Here is a 17,136-nt window from a genome sequence, read left to right on the forward strand (position 1 = left end):
AAATTTATTAAAAAAAAAATTACAATTTTAGCTCCAACTAAAGTTTCAAAAAGTAAGAAATAAAACATTTTTTAAATAAATTTTTCAATTTCAAAAATTAGCAAAATCGAGTAAAAAATAGTTGATTTTTCTTTCAATTGTTCAACTCAAAGTCGTGCTATAGTTCATTCTTCTGGAAACTAGACAACTGTTGTCATGCTGGTATAAGCCCCTATTACCCACTTTTTTATGGTTATTAGGTTGGCTACGTAAAATGAATAAAACAAATTCCCATTTCCCTGTTTAAGTGCATCCTTGGATTAAGGATATGTTCTGTTGCATTTTTCCATGTCATTACCACCTTTATTTCTTGTTTTTTGGCAAAAATTTGCTTACAAGTTACAAACATAACATCAAATTTTTACTGAAAAGATTTTCGTTGCCTATCAGTAGCAACTGATTTGCAAGAAATAAAATTTTTTATTTGTACTTATATAACGTTAAAAGTCAAATGCAGCACAAAAAATTACTATGCCACTCTTGCACGTGGTTCAATACTCACTTTACAAACTTGCGTCGCTACAAAATAGCTCAGTCTATTAAACCATTGCACGTATTGTTCCAAATTGTGCGTCTTCTTCATATCTTTGAACGACGTCTCCAAATGCGGATTCTCCTTCGCGAAAGCTTGCACAAACTCCTCGGGGCCGATGAACGAAAGCCTTTCAAGTTCAACGTGTGTGAGTTGTTGTGCAAGAACCGCCGGCACTGGACAAACTTCCGAAATATCCGTGCAGTTTTCATCTTGCGGTTGCGCCGACAAATCCAGCGTTTTTTCGTACTGTTCTAGCGCGGTCAACCTCTGAAGAAGATTGTGCAGGAGGGACGAAACGTTTCCCCGAATACTGGGATTTATGGCGCAACACTGCTGTGTTATTGTCCGGACATGCTGCATGACCCTCTCATCCCTAAACCCACACGACAGTCGAACCAAAGGGCCAATTTGTTGCAAACTCACCTAAAGTCGTAAGGGAACGTCTCGGTCCATTCTGCAAGCAATTGTACTAAGTGTTCGGCAAATCGGGCCTGTCCTGGATGGGAAGCGCCGCCGTTTGCACTCCCCAGTCCTTGCTGCGTCTCACACAAACTCCGAACTCTGGCAAGCAAATCGTGGGGCTTAATGAATAGGCGTGAAGACAATAGAAAGGCAAATAGGTAGGCCCTGTCTGGGTAGTAGACGTCGGTTGGAACCATGTGCTGGATTAAAGCTTCAAGGGAGCCAGACAGCAAGTTGCCATCGCGGTAGACCAAGGCCTGGAAAAATGTTGTTAGTTGGTTTAATTAAAAACATCAAAGTTTGATTATTAATTTTGTCAAGTGATTCTTACATTATCTGGCTGCAAGGCGGTATCTGTGGCGTTTTCCTGTACTGCCTCGCCGTTGTAGACAGTCGAGAAACTTTTAGTTTGAGGAGTTTGTGGCAAGCTCTGGAGAGAAGGTTAATTGTTAGCTTAATTAATCGAAAGCCGTGGAGAAACGAGGGCTAAATGCGATTCAAATCACATGCAGAGAAATGACAACACCGTCGATTTAATAATACGTGTAGAGTAAAGAAATGGTTCGTTTGAATCATACAATAATTAATTCAGGCATTTAAATGATATTTTACTTCCTGCACGTTCCGGACTCGTTATTTAATAACATGTTCCACATGTTTTCTTTAATAAATTTTTTGTTCCAATGACGTAGGCAGAGAACTTGATTGAGTACGTATTGTTAGTTGCTCAAAATTCAAGAAATAGAATAGAAATTTAGTAGAAATAATAAAAAAATGAACAGATCAACAAGATACGTATTAAGTTATGTTAGTATGCGAAAAAATTGTTTTACTGGTTGCCTGGGTATATAAAATTGGTACTTTTCAGAAATTTCATATAAATAAAATGGTTAAATGTGGCAAATTCCAATTCCAGAACCACCTGAGATCCTACTCTTTTATAAACAGTCTGTACAGTGCAAAACCAAAACTGAAAACCTACAAAATTAATGTTTTGTTGATCAAAATAATGCAGGTTATCCCAGCGAGTTGATCAAGTCCACTCTGAATTATTAGATGATTTTTTTGTTATGGGACACCTATACGACTTTCCATTTTTTTGAATAAATCAATGTTTTTGTTAGAGTTGAAACAGTCCGGATAACACACGATATATCCGGCGTCCAGATCAAATGTTAAGCCTTAATTGTCCGGTTTTGTAATAATAATTTAAATTTTGTTGTCTAAAAATAAATTTAAGAAAAATTTTTGGAAATCATACAATATTTTGAAACATTTCCTTAAAAAAATTGAGAAAAATTAGTAATACGTAACAAATTTTTTTGGAAATTATACGATTTTTGGACGATTTCCAACTTCTAAAAATTCATCAATACATTTTGTGGGAAGAATTCGATATCGAATTTACCGTTCTCACACGTATTAGCGGATATAATTTTACTAAAAAAAAACTTAGAAAGGTGTCTTAATTTTTTTGCTTGCCAAACTGAATGTGTAGATGTAAAATGTTTTTAGTACTTATTATTTTTTAAAATGCTTTTTGTCAATTTTCTTATAGTAATACACACAGTATTATTAAACTATTAAGCAATTTTTTAATTTGTTTAATATGAAATTAAGTCATTACCACGTATGACTGGTACGATAGTTTAGCAGAAATTTTACTGTAATAGGAACGTAAGTTATTTTCTTATTATTAAAATTATTTTAGCCTCCGTGGCTGAAAAAAATTTTTGGTGGCAAGTCAACTTTTAGTAGTAGATTTTTACTAATTTTTGAAATAGGTGAGTTGAATTTTTTAAAAATTTATAAAACTTTATTACAAAAAAAATTATACGGAGTCAACTTAAAAAAAGAAAGTATGGTGTCTCAACATTTTTAGAGATGTTGAAGAATGAAGAAAAACTCTAAAACGTCGAATAACCGACGCCATGCTTTTTACGTTTACAGCTTTGCAGCTTAAAGAATTATAAATTACCTTTCTAAACCACTAACATTTAATTGTCTCTTACTCATTACAAAAAAGTTAATAATAACGCTCATTAATAATGTTTGCTAAAATTATGTTTTAAGACAATTTGATAATCACTTGGATGCAAAAACAAATAATTGAAATGTTTTGCAGATATTTAATTTAGGACAAATATCTTCAGTTTTTACGTTTTTAATTTGCAATGCGCTAAAACCTTTCTCTTTACTCTTTAAAGAGATGAAAAATTAATATTTCTAGCATTCTTAGTTATTCTGTGATATATTATTTTAAAAGGCATGTTTTTCGTCAAAACTAAGTACAACCGATCAAAAATTTTTTGGCAAAATCACCAGTGTTAAAAACTAGGTCCAAAAATGAAATAAAGTATCAGTGTATAACTGTGTATTCTTGAAACACCTTCTCTACTTTAAAATAATTTAATTTAATAATTTATAAAATAAATAAATACAGATAGGTAATATTTATTAATTTTGTACATATTTTTTTTAATATTTAAGGGTCATTAAAGTACTTGACCAACTCATTGAGACACCCCATATACATGTCCGAGATTTCACTTTAAACAACTATAAATCACACAAACTTTTTTATACCTGTTTCTGTTTCCCTTCCTAACTTAATCATATGTGATATCAACAATTAATTTTTCAATTTTTTAAACACTACACATTTTAAACTTTGCTAGTTCGTCAAAATCATTTTTTCTAAAACACATTTAAGTTCTGTCGTTTGTACGAACCTTAGAATCATTGCAACTTATCCAGATTTACCAAAAATTTGATATTCGTAGATACGGCATTAATTTTTTTTTCTGTACATGCTATTAAAAAAAATAAGAAAATAAGAAAACGAAAACTCTCTCAAATCTAAAAATCTGATACCTACTTATTAGTTGTTCAGAATTAAAAGGTAATTTAAAGTTTATTGTAAAAAATTTAATTTAAATACTTTCAGCAAAATCCGGGTAAAAATCGTATTCAAATCATGTGTTATCAAAGGTCCAAATTTCTACGGTGTAAAAAAACACACAGAAAACGGCAGTTGTTTGGAAAATAGAGGCTATATTTGTGTGGTGCACATCAAAGGACAGCATACGCAACAAATTAACAAAAAGTCAGTTTACATTACGTTGATTCACTGGACCAAAATTATTTGAAATTCCTACAGCAATAAATTTTATTTGGCTCACGTGGAACGTACACTGGTGGACAGACAGTTTTATTTCACATGGGTATAAAAATAAGTTGATTATTATTGGACTTTTGTATTTCATTATAGCACAATTTACTGAAACCACACTAAATTGCATCAACAATTCGTTATAAAAAGACGGACGAATTAATCAAGTAAAGTGAATCAAGAGAAGATCATTAAAACTGACCTAGATTTTAGTTCTGTCTGGAATAAATGAAGCTTAGTGATGGAATTAATCACAGATTCGTTAAACAAAGAACAAAAATAACCAAACTCACCCTCCTATTCGAACAGTCTTTTGGTGTGAGGTCGGAAGCGACAGTTCCAAATATTGTGGGCTAAAAATAAAGCACGTGTTCCATTACAAGAATTGTAGGCGGTTTGGCAACAAATCCCGCAACTTGTCACAAAATGATTCAAATTTTCAACGCAATTATTGTGTAAGCAGCAATCGCCTCGCTTCGAAAAACCATACTTACGGTAAAATCCTTGCGAAAACCGTTAGTCCCATTGAACGTGCACTTCCTGAACTGCTCGCTCAAAAAATCGGGTTCGTCGAGCGAACTGAGCGAGTCCGCCGAGCTGGGCGTGAAGTCCGCCTTGTTGGTGGACGTGGAGTTGCTCAGGTGGCCCGAGTCCTTGCTCAGGCAGGTCTGGGGCTTGTAGGTCGGCCCGTCCGACTCGCAGCTGGAGGCGCTCGAGCTCGACTCGAATTTTCCTTCACTTCCAGTCTCGTAGCCGTTGTTGTCCGAGTACTTGGTCCTGGCGTACTTGCCGTTGAGGAGCTCCGCCGTGGGGATGATCTTGATGGGCTCGTAGACCTCGGTGATGGCGCTGGTGTAGAAGTTCTGCTCCTTGGTCTCGCGACTGCGCTCGTCCACGACCTTCCCGTCTCTGGACACCGTGACCTCCTCCTTGGTCACTGTGGTGGATTTGACGCTGAGCGAGGTGTCGAGTTTGACGGGGGCTTTGAGGATGCCGGTTTTGATCAGGAGGGTGTTGAGGAGGTCGCAAGGGGGCACCTGGCCCGTGATTAGGGCCTGCTTTATGGCCAGGCCGTCCCTGCCCTCGAGGGTGACGGGCATGCCGTTGATGAACAACACTTCTTCCTCCTTGATGGACGACTTTTTCTCGCAATCGACCACTTTGGCGCCCTTGCCCAGGATCGATTCGACCGTTTCCTGGATTTCCGGGTCGTCCATGTTGCGGCTAATTGAACAGATTGGTGACGAAGAGCTATGGCGCTGTTTTGGGAAGCAAGTCGCGAGAGGGAAACCCCAAACAATTGATTTTGACTTTATGAAGCCATTTAGAGAGCGTTGACATTTTCTCTGATAATTTAACTTCTCCAAATCTAACACCAACGTGAATACCCTTTATTGGTTTCACATAAATATTTAAACTCAAATCTAAAATCAATACGAGAATTATTTGTACCTGAACACGGTTTATCATTATCGGGGTTTTTATTTCCTTGTACGTAACTTTAAACTTTCTAATTTGAAACAATTCTAGTTTTTTACACGATGTGGAATTTTCGTAAGTCATCAATTACGCCTCCAACGGCTGCAATTTGCTGAAAGGTTTTATTGTTCCCATTTGGAGTAAGTATCTGAACGCGCGGTAAAGGTCAAGTTCAAGAATTCCGCGGTATAAAATATTCTTGGGAAATAACGAGACTGCAGAAAGAAAACGCGCCTCTCGGAAAAAAATGTCTGTTTTTGTAATTTTTTGGATAAACCAAAATTTGCTAAAATAAAGCAAAAACATGTTCGGAACAATAAAAATTATTGTTTTAAGATTTGTATTTTTGAGTTCAGAATATTTTTAATTTCTGGATTTGCACCTTTCGTATCAGAAATCAATTACTTTGCCATTTTTAAACATGTTCAAACTGTATTTCGGCATTTAAAAGACAAAGTCGGTATCTTTCCTTCAGTGTGTTCAAAATTGGAAAAACGCTAAAATTTTAAGATTATTAAGTTTGGAGAACTTTAAGTAAAAGTTTCAATTTTTATTTTCATTTTCCAGCTTATGGTGTTTCTCTGATTTTGGAGGATATATCCCTATCTACTAGTAGACAGAGCTATTTTGCGTAATTTGTCAAAGTAAATTTAAGTGTAGGGAAAGCTAATGACAGCTAATCCAAAAACGAAGTAAAAATATAGTTTTTCATTTAAGATAAGAAAGTTGATATCGACTTCGATTAAATCGAAGTGGCACCATCTTGAAAATATTTTCCTTGAAGAGGACCAAACAAATTATGGCTGTGATTTTTTTACATGAATATCATTATTAAGGGAGCAAGTACAATGTGTTTTTAAATGATTCTCATTGGTTTACCAACATGTTAAAAATTTGTGCCGCTTTGCTCAATTGAATCCTCTGTCAATAAATGTCAAATCTTGTGAAAGTCAATTAGTTTCTTTTAAAAATTTCGTTAAAAAGCAGCTGTGCAAGAAAACACTACTTTTATTATCACAGCTTATTTCCGAATTGGGGACTTAATAAATGGAGAATGGTAATATCATTAGTTCAATAAAGCGAGATTTTCTGATTTTACATGAGAAATTCGCAGATGACTAGATGAAAATCATTCTAACACAGACTGTATTTACTAGTCGCAGTCGGTTTGAAATAGTTTCTCTAGCAATATAATTTTAATACTTGTGTTGACATTCAAAGGCATAAACAAGTAGCTCTAATTTATCGGTGTTTATCATTCCCGTATCAAGATACGTTTTACGATGCATATCACAATAAAATAAACTTTTATCGGTTGTGCATTTAATGCAAATAATCTTGTGTATTTTTCACTTCCGCATTTTCCTTTCGTTTGTGACTGTTGGAGTAGTAAAACCAGGTCGAACATTCCGACAGAATGTTTATTTACGTTTGGCATAAAAAGTAATATCCAAAAAAATCTTGAAATAATACTGTGCTGTTGCTACCAAAATCCGAATAAAAGCAATAGAAAAGTCCATAAAGCGCTTCCCAAGTTCTGATATTGCGGTGCATCGGAACTAAACAAGTCTTTTTTGTTTTGTTTGTTGCAGTACGTTTCAGCCTGGAGGTCTAGTTATAGCGTATTGTGCAGCAAGCAACCTCTGAACTAATTTTCACTGTGGTGTAAACACAAATCATCTCAAGTTATTGCAGTAATTAGTTCCTATAGCTCCATATTCTAGCTTTAGACAAACTCAGCACTTGTAAATTTCTTAAATTTTCATAAAAATAGGGTTTTAATCCCCTTAACCCCCACTGTGGTCGTCCCATAATCGATAGAGCTGACCTAAACATACTGCAGCAGGACAGTTGCGGAAAACGAAGATTTAATCGAGAAAACTGATTACGACAGAAACAATTTAAAGATAATCTATAATTATTTTCCCTTTTTTCTGTCATACGAATATTAGTACGAATTGTTTGTAACGTTGATTTATTTAAAAAGTTTGTGTTAAAATATCTGCAAAAGACGGTCAGTACTTGGGGCCTCGTGGCCCAGTGGTATAAGCGCCACTTTCGACGGGGGAGGTCGGGGGTTCGAACCCGGATCAGGGTGACAATTTTTCTATGAAAAAAAGCGTAGAAAAGGTAAGTGAAACAACACGTAAACAAAAATAAGAGATTGAGAGAACACATAGACGTACAAACGTAAAGCGGAGCATAAAACTGAGAGAAATAAGAAAATAATGCGGCAAAAGGTAAAAGTACGTAAAGGGGACAAATTGTAAACGTAAGAACACATCCTAATAAAGGGAAAATACCTTTCGTTTTGAGAAAAAAAGAGATGAACGTAAAGGTGAAACATAACTTCAAACTTTAGTTGAATCCTTAGATGACTGACTTCTTAAATTATAAAAAAATAAACGAAAATATTTAATTTATGTCTAAAAATTTTTAGTTAACTGAGTTTGTTTAGTAAAGTCCCGAAAAACATTGTTAATAAAAATCATGGCCACTGCGAATCCGGTAGGATTTGCGCACGTCCACTATTTTTGACTAGAAAATACACAAATTTGGTGATTTTTTGAGAAATTACGTCCATTTTCGATCAAAAACGTGCTGAAAGTCACAAAAAAAGACAAAACAATTTTAAAATTGTAGAATCAACTTATACGCCCGGTATCTTTTGATGAAATCTGGTGAAAAATTAGAGAATTAATTAAAAAAAAGTGGAAGAAAATGTTTTTTTGAGTTAATTCGCGGACTTTTGAACTGAATGTATTTGCGTTTTAGATGAATTATTGCAATTATATAGTTTGTAATGTTGATTTATTTAAAAAGTTTGTGTTAAAATATCTGCAAAAGCCGGTCAGTACCTGGGGCCCTGGTGGCCTAGTGGAGGTCGGGTGTTCGAACCCGGATCAGGGTAACAATTTTTCTATGAAAAAAAGTGTAGAAAAGGTAAGTAAAACAGCACGTAAACAAAAATAAGAGATTGAGAGAACAAATAGACGTATAAACGTAAAGCGGAGCATAAAACTGAGAAAAATAAGAAAATAATGCGGCAAAAGGTAAAAGTACGTAAAGGCGCAAAATTGTAAACGTAAGAGCACATCCTAATAAAGGGAAAATACCTTTTGTTTTGAGAGAAAAAGAGATGGACGTAAAAGTGAAACATAATTTTAAACTTTAGCGTTGAATCCTTAATTTTTAGTTAACTGAGTTTGTTTAGTAAAGTCCCGAAAAACATTGTTAATAAAAATCATGGCCACTGCGAATCTGGTAGGGTTTGCGCACGTCCACTATTTCTGACTAGAAAATATACAAATTTGGTGATTTTTGGAGAAATTGTGTCCATTTTCTGTCTAAAACGTGCTAAAGTCACAAAAAAAGACAAAACAATTTTTAAATTGTAGAATCAACTTATACGCCCGATATCTTTTAATGAAACCTGGAGAAAAATTAGAGAATTAATTAAAAAAAAGTGTGAGAAAATGTTTTTTGAGTTAATTCGCGGACTTTTGAACTGAATTTATTTGTGTTTTAGGTAAATTATTGCAATTATATAGTTTGTAATGTTGATTTATTTAAAAAGTTTGTGTTAAAATATCTGCAAAAGCCGGTCAGTACCTGGGGCCCTGGTGGCCTAGTGGAGGTCGGGTGTTCGAACCCGGATCAGGGTAACAATTTTTCTATGAAAAAAAGTGTAGAAAAGGTAAGTGAAACAACACGTAAACAAAAATAAGAGATTGAGAGAACACATAGACGTATAAACGTAAAGCGGAGCATAAAAAAGAGAGAAATAAGAAAATAATGCGGCAAAAGATAAAAATACGTAAAGGCGCAAAATTGTAAACGTAGGAGCACATCCTAATAAAGAGAAAATACCTTTTGTTTTGAGAAAAAAAGAGATGAATGTAAAGGTGAAACATAACTTCAAACTTTAGCGTTAAATCCTTAGATTATAAAAAAAATAAACGAAAATATTTATGTCTGAAATTTTTAGTTAACTGAGTTGGAAATTAAAATCCATTAGCTCCACATAATCCGAAACGGTGATAATAATTATATTTAATTAATAAATGAGCACGTTTCACTGAATAGGGTTACATTTGAGATTAGACAAAGCATAAATCGTGATAGTTATGTGAGGTTTAATTTTCAAAGCACGTAAACTATAACAATAAAAATGCAATTTGTGATAATAATATCACGAGATTTTCGATACGTAATTGGTAATTGATTCTCGTAATAACGAAATTTTATTTATGTTGTGCGTTTTCTATACTCAAGTGGTCATTAAATTTATACGGTGATAAGATTACAAAATTAAATAAATTTCTTCTTGTTACTTGAAGTTAGTCGAGATTTATTTCGTTTGCCGATACAAAAACTTACAAATATTGCTCTGGATTCAAATCAAAGAATCCAGTAGCTGAAATTGCAAATTTAATTGTCAATATTCGTTCTGCTGATTATTTTCATCTCACGCTGTGCGAGAAGTTTTTTCCTTGAATAAACGGCATTCGTTCATTTAATACCGTTTATTGAATTTTTATCACTGTCCCACACAGATATACACACAATGCACATCCTCGGCACGCAATCCTCTTCCTCAAAATTGCAAGCAATTTGCACACTTTGTGTTACATCCTCGCCGCATGTTTTACATATTTTGCAAGGTAATTATCGTCGTTATTCAGAACGTGCTGAACTTACAACAACGGTTTGCCGTGATGACAACTAAAATATCATGTTCATTATTTGGTTTAATTACCTGAACGGAGCGTGTTCTGTCTCGATTCTTAATTACCAACAAGACCAAAAACTGGCTTAATGTAATAACTAACATGACTTTCGGAAATTTCGTAACATAATGTTCTATTTTTCGTTGTTTCACTCGATAAAGCTAAAACCGGTGTCTATAAATGTCTAGTGAACGCAGACGTCCAGGAATAGAGGATATGGTTTTGAAATTACGAGCAACTATTTCTAACCGCGACCTCTTTGAGTAATTCAAGTCGATCGATTGTGGACGAATTTCCAAAACATGTTCTGGAACCCCCAAGTGCACCAGCCACAAAATGTGTGCCGATAATGCACTTCCTGGACGACACTGCCAGTTCCGGACATGGATATGTCATTTAATAACTGGGTTATTATCAACAAATGTGTATCTTCAGCATGTGATTTCGAGCTCGTGACGGTCGCACTCAACACGTCCCTCGTTGATTGATTTATTTTCTCTTCCGTCTGGACGGTTACAAACGTGACCACTTCGTTGTGTAAAGCCAGTTTGATTGTGAACAAAATTGGATTGATTGAATTGTGCGATTAAATTAAGCGGATTAGTCCACTAGTGGCCAGAACTGGCTGGAATCCAGTCAAAAATGCCAGAAAATGTCAAGCCAGTGAAATATGGGAGAGAAATTGCGTTCTGGAAGAATTTCCCAACTTTGTTTGTGTATTCTGAAGAGTGGATTATTGTTTATCAGTTACAACGTTATGTGGAATACATTATTAGATTATTATTACATATTAGGCAACTTCAGTGTCACAATAAACTTGTCTGTTCGGTGATATAAATTCAAACACATGATAAAAATGCCAGAATTAGTGATCATAAATGGTTTATCAACTGGTACATTGTATTATTGATTAGTTTTTTATTTCCCGAACATAATTATATTTTTTCAACCTGCTGTTGCAAATTACACCTGTCTATTTTGACGTCAAGATTTTTAAATATTCACTCAGCTATAAAGTATCAGTATTTGACAATTTTTGCTTCTGCTTTTGTACTATCAGGGTCAGTTGTTTGAGCTTAATTTACTTTCATCTGACGATATTTTTAAACAAGTAATATTTTTAGCAACCAAAAAAAATTAATTCAAAAGTTCTGAAAATTTAAAAATGACACAAATTTGTTTCTTTTTTGTACTTATTAGCGTTTCTCTTTTTGTAACTCATGTAACCAGCAGTAATCGGCTAACATATAAAAATATAAAAATCCCAAAAACCTTGGTACAGTAAAATCTCTCAACAACGGACACCCATTGGGAATCTTTAATTGTCCGTTGTGGAGAGGTGTCCTCTAATGAGAGGTGGAAATTGTAATATAGGTGTCCGTTATACGGAGGTGTCCAGGTTTTCATAAGACTTTAAATCTTGATGAAAACGTTTACCATTTGATCGTTTAAGTTTCCCAGGTTATATAAGGATAATTTTACCACAAACAAAACAAAAGTTGGTTAAGCTTAATCTACATTCACTTGACGATAAATTAAGCAAATAAAATGTTTAATAATTAGTTTATCACAGAAACAACGAATGAAAAATTAGACACCAGAAACAAATTTTCAAATTTTTTAGTCAATATATTATAAAAAACTGAACATGATAGACAAATGTGACATTTTTTGTTATCAATGAGTAAAAAGAACAAAATCAGTATAAATTATTTCTTGAGAACAGATTTTTTTTGTAAACTATGTAGTGTTATTAATAATAATTTGTGTTTAATTGGTGTTTTATTCGTACTTTTGATTTTTTAATTACTAGAAAAAATTAATTTCTAGTAAAGTAATTGAAAAGTCACGTGTCTAAATAAAAAATAATAAGAGGAAAGACACCTAATACAAGCTCTTACAAATAATAAATAACCTGAAAAGATTCATTTTTGTTTGTGTGAGCTGAAACTTGTTCAAATAATAATAGGTTCCCACTGAGCTTTGTGGTATGAATATACTCTGATCTGATTGATTGATGAATAGGTTGTTTGCATTCGTATTTTAATCTCCCTCTGTTACGTTATAATACTACACATGCTGTTCGGACTTCTTCATAAATCATAAAAAAAAATTTTCTATTTTTTTTGTTAAGTTCAAATGCAGTTAAAATCTATAAAGCATTTTCTAAATAATATTGTAAGCCTGGCTGTTTTTCCTCTAAGGTTTCGTCAAAAGGTTAGTGACTGTGTTAATCTGATTTTAAAACGAGACGTCCCAAAAATAAGTTAGTTAAGTAACACATTTAAATGCTAACAATGTTCAAGGTTGTCATATTAGTCCACATTTATTAATCCTATTAAATAAACATTCGGTTTAAATCACCACAGCATACGAAATTAATTAATAAAAATTCCCCGACAGGAGCGTAACATTAAAAAATGTTCGACACAATTGTAAAACAGGATGGAATTGTATCACATTTCACATTTTCCTACATTAACTGACAAGGACAATTATTACGGACGACAGCTAGGTCACCTAATTTTACTCCAATGGAGTTTTTTATCGGTCATAGTGTCAGCTTACAGAGTGAAAGTCAAGTGAAAATTACACAAAATTTTGCGACGTAATTGAGTTTCCACTGCCAGTAGTTCAATACTAGCAATTTGCAGACACAGTATCCAATTATCGTACAAAACAATTAATTACAGTCAGAGTCCGCTTAATAAAAGTGCATTTACAGCGGCCATCGGCCGCACCTAACCGATTTTAACAAAATAACGAGAAGTAAACGAACCTACGCATTGATTGTTTAAACGAGTGTGAAAAACCCGGAGCAACTTTCCCCATCAACCTCCACCTCTACAAATATAGCAAAATCAAGTCATTTTACGAAATCGCTTCCTAGCTTCGCCGTTAAAAATAATCCGATAATGGCTGTAAGCCGTCAAACGAAACAGTTTTGTTAAGTGTTCCTCCCAATTAAATTTATTGATGTCAGTGCGCGTTTTTCGTGCACACGCGAGAAAAGATGTTGTTACACACTCGGCTTGTTCTCTTCTAATTTTAACTTCTAGCCCGAACTTGGCCCCTAATAATTTCAAACGACCGTCTAAGGTAATAAATTCGGGAGCAGCCTTGGACCACGATTTACAAAACTGTGGCCAATTCAAACAGACGCCGGCACCTGGCGAATTAACTGATTGAGACAGGTGCACATTTTTTCAGATTCTGCAGGACAAGTATCACATGAGACGCATTAGTCAGTGCTTTACATCAGTTATTTGCGGATCAAAAATAAACAGGGATTTCTCGTTAATATTAAGATCGATGGGCGCTGTTTTCGTAAAAAATAGACAAGCTTGTAATAACACTGCAGTCGTGAGTGTTTTTGCCATTCATTCATATTTAGCAGATCAAGGTTAAATGAGTGGATTAACAATAATCCCATATCACAAAGACAACTTTAACCCACAGGTGGGGGAGTTTTCGGACAACTGTGGCAGTTGTCAATTAACTGGGGACAATAACAATTCTGATGGGAGTAATTTGTCAATTATTTTCGCTAACATTAGCATTATTAGCTCCAACCTTGGGTGCATGTTGACAATGAAAAGTTACCGACTGCCGACACAATGTTGCTCAAGAACCAAATTAAAATTATTTCCAATTTATTTCCGTTTCTGGGTGTCAGTTTAATCCTTGACCCTAATAACAATAGTACTATTAATTTTTAATACTACTTGTGAGTCACTCGAAACATGTGCAATTGTAAACATCCATCTGCTCACATCCTTGGAAATTGCTAACTTTTCCGCAGGAAAATAAACACACCGCTTAATACAAACAGACTCCTTTATCTGCGTCATGCAAGTCCACCCTTAACGAAATTATGCACAGTCATGGCCCATAAGTCAGTTAATCTGAAAAACTGTGATCGTGCTTTCTGGCGCCGACTTCAATAGGTGCAAGATTTTAATAGTTTGTGGCAGGAATTTCTCGAGTTCGCCACGGTTTAGCACTTTACCATCGAAACTAATCCGTTTCAGCGCTCGCTTTTAGGGTTATTTATAAGTAAAATCCACTTAAAAGAGTCTGAAAGTGGTTTCAAAGGCTCGGGATTTTATATTAGATAATAAGGAAGCGGAAAGTAATCGGAACCAACAAATGTGAAAGTTGGATACAATTATACAACTGTTTCAATTATTGGTGGAATGTAAAAACGCCGCCAACAATTAGAGCGCTGCCGCGTTATGTAACAGTTTGATTAGTGTTTTGTACAGAAACGTCGAAAATTATCCGTCATTAATTTAATTATCGGGCAATTAAGGGGAAGGTTAATTATTCTTGGTCTTGGAAGACTTGCAACCGACATACAAATAAATTCTAATAACATGAAGGCAACAAGCACAAAGTACAAACTGCAAGAAATAAATAACTTATAAGTTGGTCGAGGTTTCCTCTTTTGCATACGATGGTTTATTGGAACCAGATGTTACAAGCCTATTCCATAATCCGTTGTGTAATAAAGGTCGCCGCAAGGTTGTAATCGGATTCGGAGCTTTATCAATGGATGACTTTGGGTGCTTAAAATTTGTGTGGAGTTTATGATGCGGAACACCACCACTCCCATATGCTTCAAAAAACGAAAAAAAGTCACACTGGGTGGCAACTGGTAACTCTTTGTGGACCTCCTGTTGTATCAAGTTCTCACGAAATCGTGCCAATACAAAGTTACTCAAAAGTACCGGACAATCTATCGAGTACTGGTAAAGGAACATCAAACTGTTCCTATGACAAAAAAAATTGTTTGAGCTCTCTTTTACGAGATACAGCTCTTCAAAGTTAAGTTTTTGGTGCTTCTGATTATATTTTTTTGACTTCTGTTCGCGGAAGCGACAGCTTTTGCAACATTAAACAAATGCCTGTTGTAAAAAATCAACAAGTAATATCTTATAACGTACAAAACAATTAAAAAACTTACAAAATCGAGAATAAATCAAATTCGACATGGAAACAAAAGAGCAAAAAACCGTTTCTAGGAAAAACAAATTAAAAAATATATAAAAATTAAGTTGCTTGAAAAAAAATTACTTAATTTTTGTGTCTAACTGAACGTCTTTTATCACTATACGAAAGTTTGACCGTCTTTTTTGAATCACCCTGTATAACACTAGTTTACAACGGTTTTTACCAACAGATCAGTAGAATAATTAATTCTAAGTCTGATAATGAAGTCGAAAAAAAATAGTTTCTTAAATATTCATTATAAAGTATAAGTATTTGACAAAATTTGCAAAATCAAAAAATATACAAACAGCTTCTTCTTTTGTACTAGTTGTTTATATTTTATATCCTTAATACCTTAATACCTCTCTTCATAAGACTTTAAATCTTGATGGAAACAATCACCATGTTCATCACTTAAGCTTTCCAGGTTTTGTTAGAATAATTTAAACACCCACATAGAAAAAGTTTTTGGGTTTAATTAACATTCAGCTCATATTTTAAAGCAAATAAAATATTTAACAACTTGTAATTACGTCAATAACGAAAGCCAAAAATGCCACAAAAAAGATCGATTCAAAAATTTTGAAAAATTAAAAAATTACACAAATTTGTTTCTTTTTTTGTACTGATTAGTGTTTCTCTTATTGGAACCAGCAGTAATCGTCTAACATATAAAAATCCCAAAGACCTTAGTACAGTAAAACCTCTCAACAACGGACACTGATTGAGAATTTTTAATTGTCCGTTGTGAAGAGGTGTCCGTAATTCGGAGGTGTCCATTAAGGGAGATTTCACTGTATACCTCTTTTCATAAGACTTTAAATCTTGATAAAAACGTTTACCATTTGATTGCTCAAGTTTCACAGGTTTTATAAGGATAATTTTACCACAAACAAAACAAAAAAGGTGTCTGGGCTTATTCTACATTCACTTGATGATATTTTAAGGCAAATATAATGTTTAATAATTAGTATATAACAGAAACAACGAATGAGAAATTAGTCACCAGAAACAAATTTTCAAAACTTTCAGTGAATGTATTATAAAAAAGTAGACATGATAGACAAATGTGACATTTTTAGTTATCATTAGTAAAAAGAAAACAAAATCAATATAAATTGATTCTTGGGAAAATATTTTTTTTTGTAAACTAGTGTTATTAATAACAATAATTCGTATTTAATTGGTGTTTTATTCGTACTTTTGATTTCTCTGTCTTTTCAATATCTAGTAAAAATGTTCTTACTGTAAAGTAATTGAATGTTTAACAATTAGTTTATTACATAAAACAACGAATGCCAAACTAGACAATGCCAAACTAGACACCAGAAACAAATTTTCAAAACTTTTAATAAATACAGTGTCTATAAATGAATGTAAGATCGTAGTAAGTATTAGAAGTTTGCTGCTTCTTTCAACAAACAACGAACAATATTAGTATATGAAAAAATTGGTTTTATTAGGTGCCTAAATAGATAAAAATTGGTACTTTTCAGAAAATTCATAGAAATAAAATAATTAAATGCGGTAAATTCAAATTTCTGAACCACCTGAGATCCTACTCTTTTATAAAAAGTCTGTATATTTAAAAAACTAGACGTGATAAGACAAATGTGACACATATTTCAGTTATAAATGGTAAAAAAATGTAAACTAGTGTAATTTATTCACTTTGGTTCCCCTAACAACTCGTGCACTTTTATTGCGAGTGAGATGCACTTCAGAGC

At 33.8% G+C, this 17,136-nt stretch overlaps 1 protein-coding gene across 5 annotated transcripts in view; it reads right to left on the reverse strand.

The window, feature by feature from the left end:
* LOC658190 (ras-GEF domain-containing family member 1B) overlaps positions 1-17,136 on the reverse strand; it is a 44,008-nt gene that overhangs the window by 3,758 nt on the left and 23,114 nt on the right. Inside the window, exons 2-6 of one of the 5 annotated variants that reach the window (XM_008192647.3) lie at positions 4,703-5,432; positions 4,502-4,561; positions 1,368-1,466; positions 998-1,293; positions 542-947 (exon numbers count right to left, since the gene is read on the reverse strand). In XM_008192647.3, the coding sequence (XP_008190869.1) occupies positions 542-947; positions 998-1,293; positions 1,368-1,466; positions 4,502-4,561; positions 4,703-5,425 (1,584 nt within the window). In that variant the 5' untranslated portion in view covers positions 5,426-5,432. The remainder of the gene's footprint in view (positions 1-541; positions 948-997; positions 1,294-1,367; positions 1,467-4,501; positions 4,562-4,702; positions 5,433-17,136) is intronic. The other 4 variants (XM_015978023.2, XM_008192648.3, XM_015978025.2 and 1 more) reach the window with 4 other exon arrangements.

The sequence above is a fragment of the Tribolium castaneum genome, chromosome 1 (genome assembly GCF_031307605.1).
Source record: "Tribolium castaneum strain GA2 chromosome 1, icTriCast1.1, whole genome shotgun sequence".
NCBI classification, from domain to species: Eukaryota; Metazoa; Arthropoda; class Insecta; order Coleoptera; family Tenebrionidae; genus Tribolium; species Tribolium castaneum.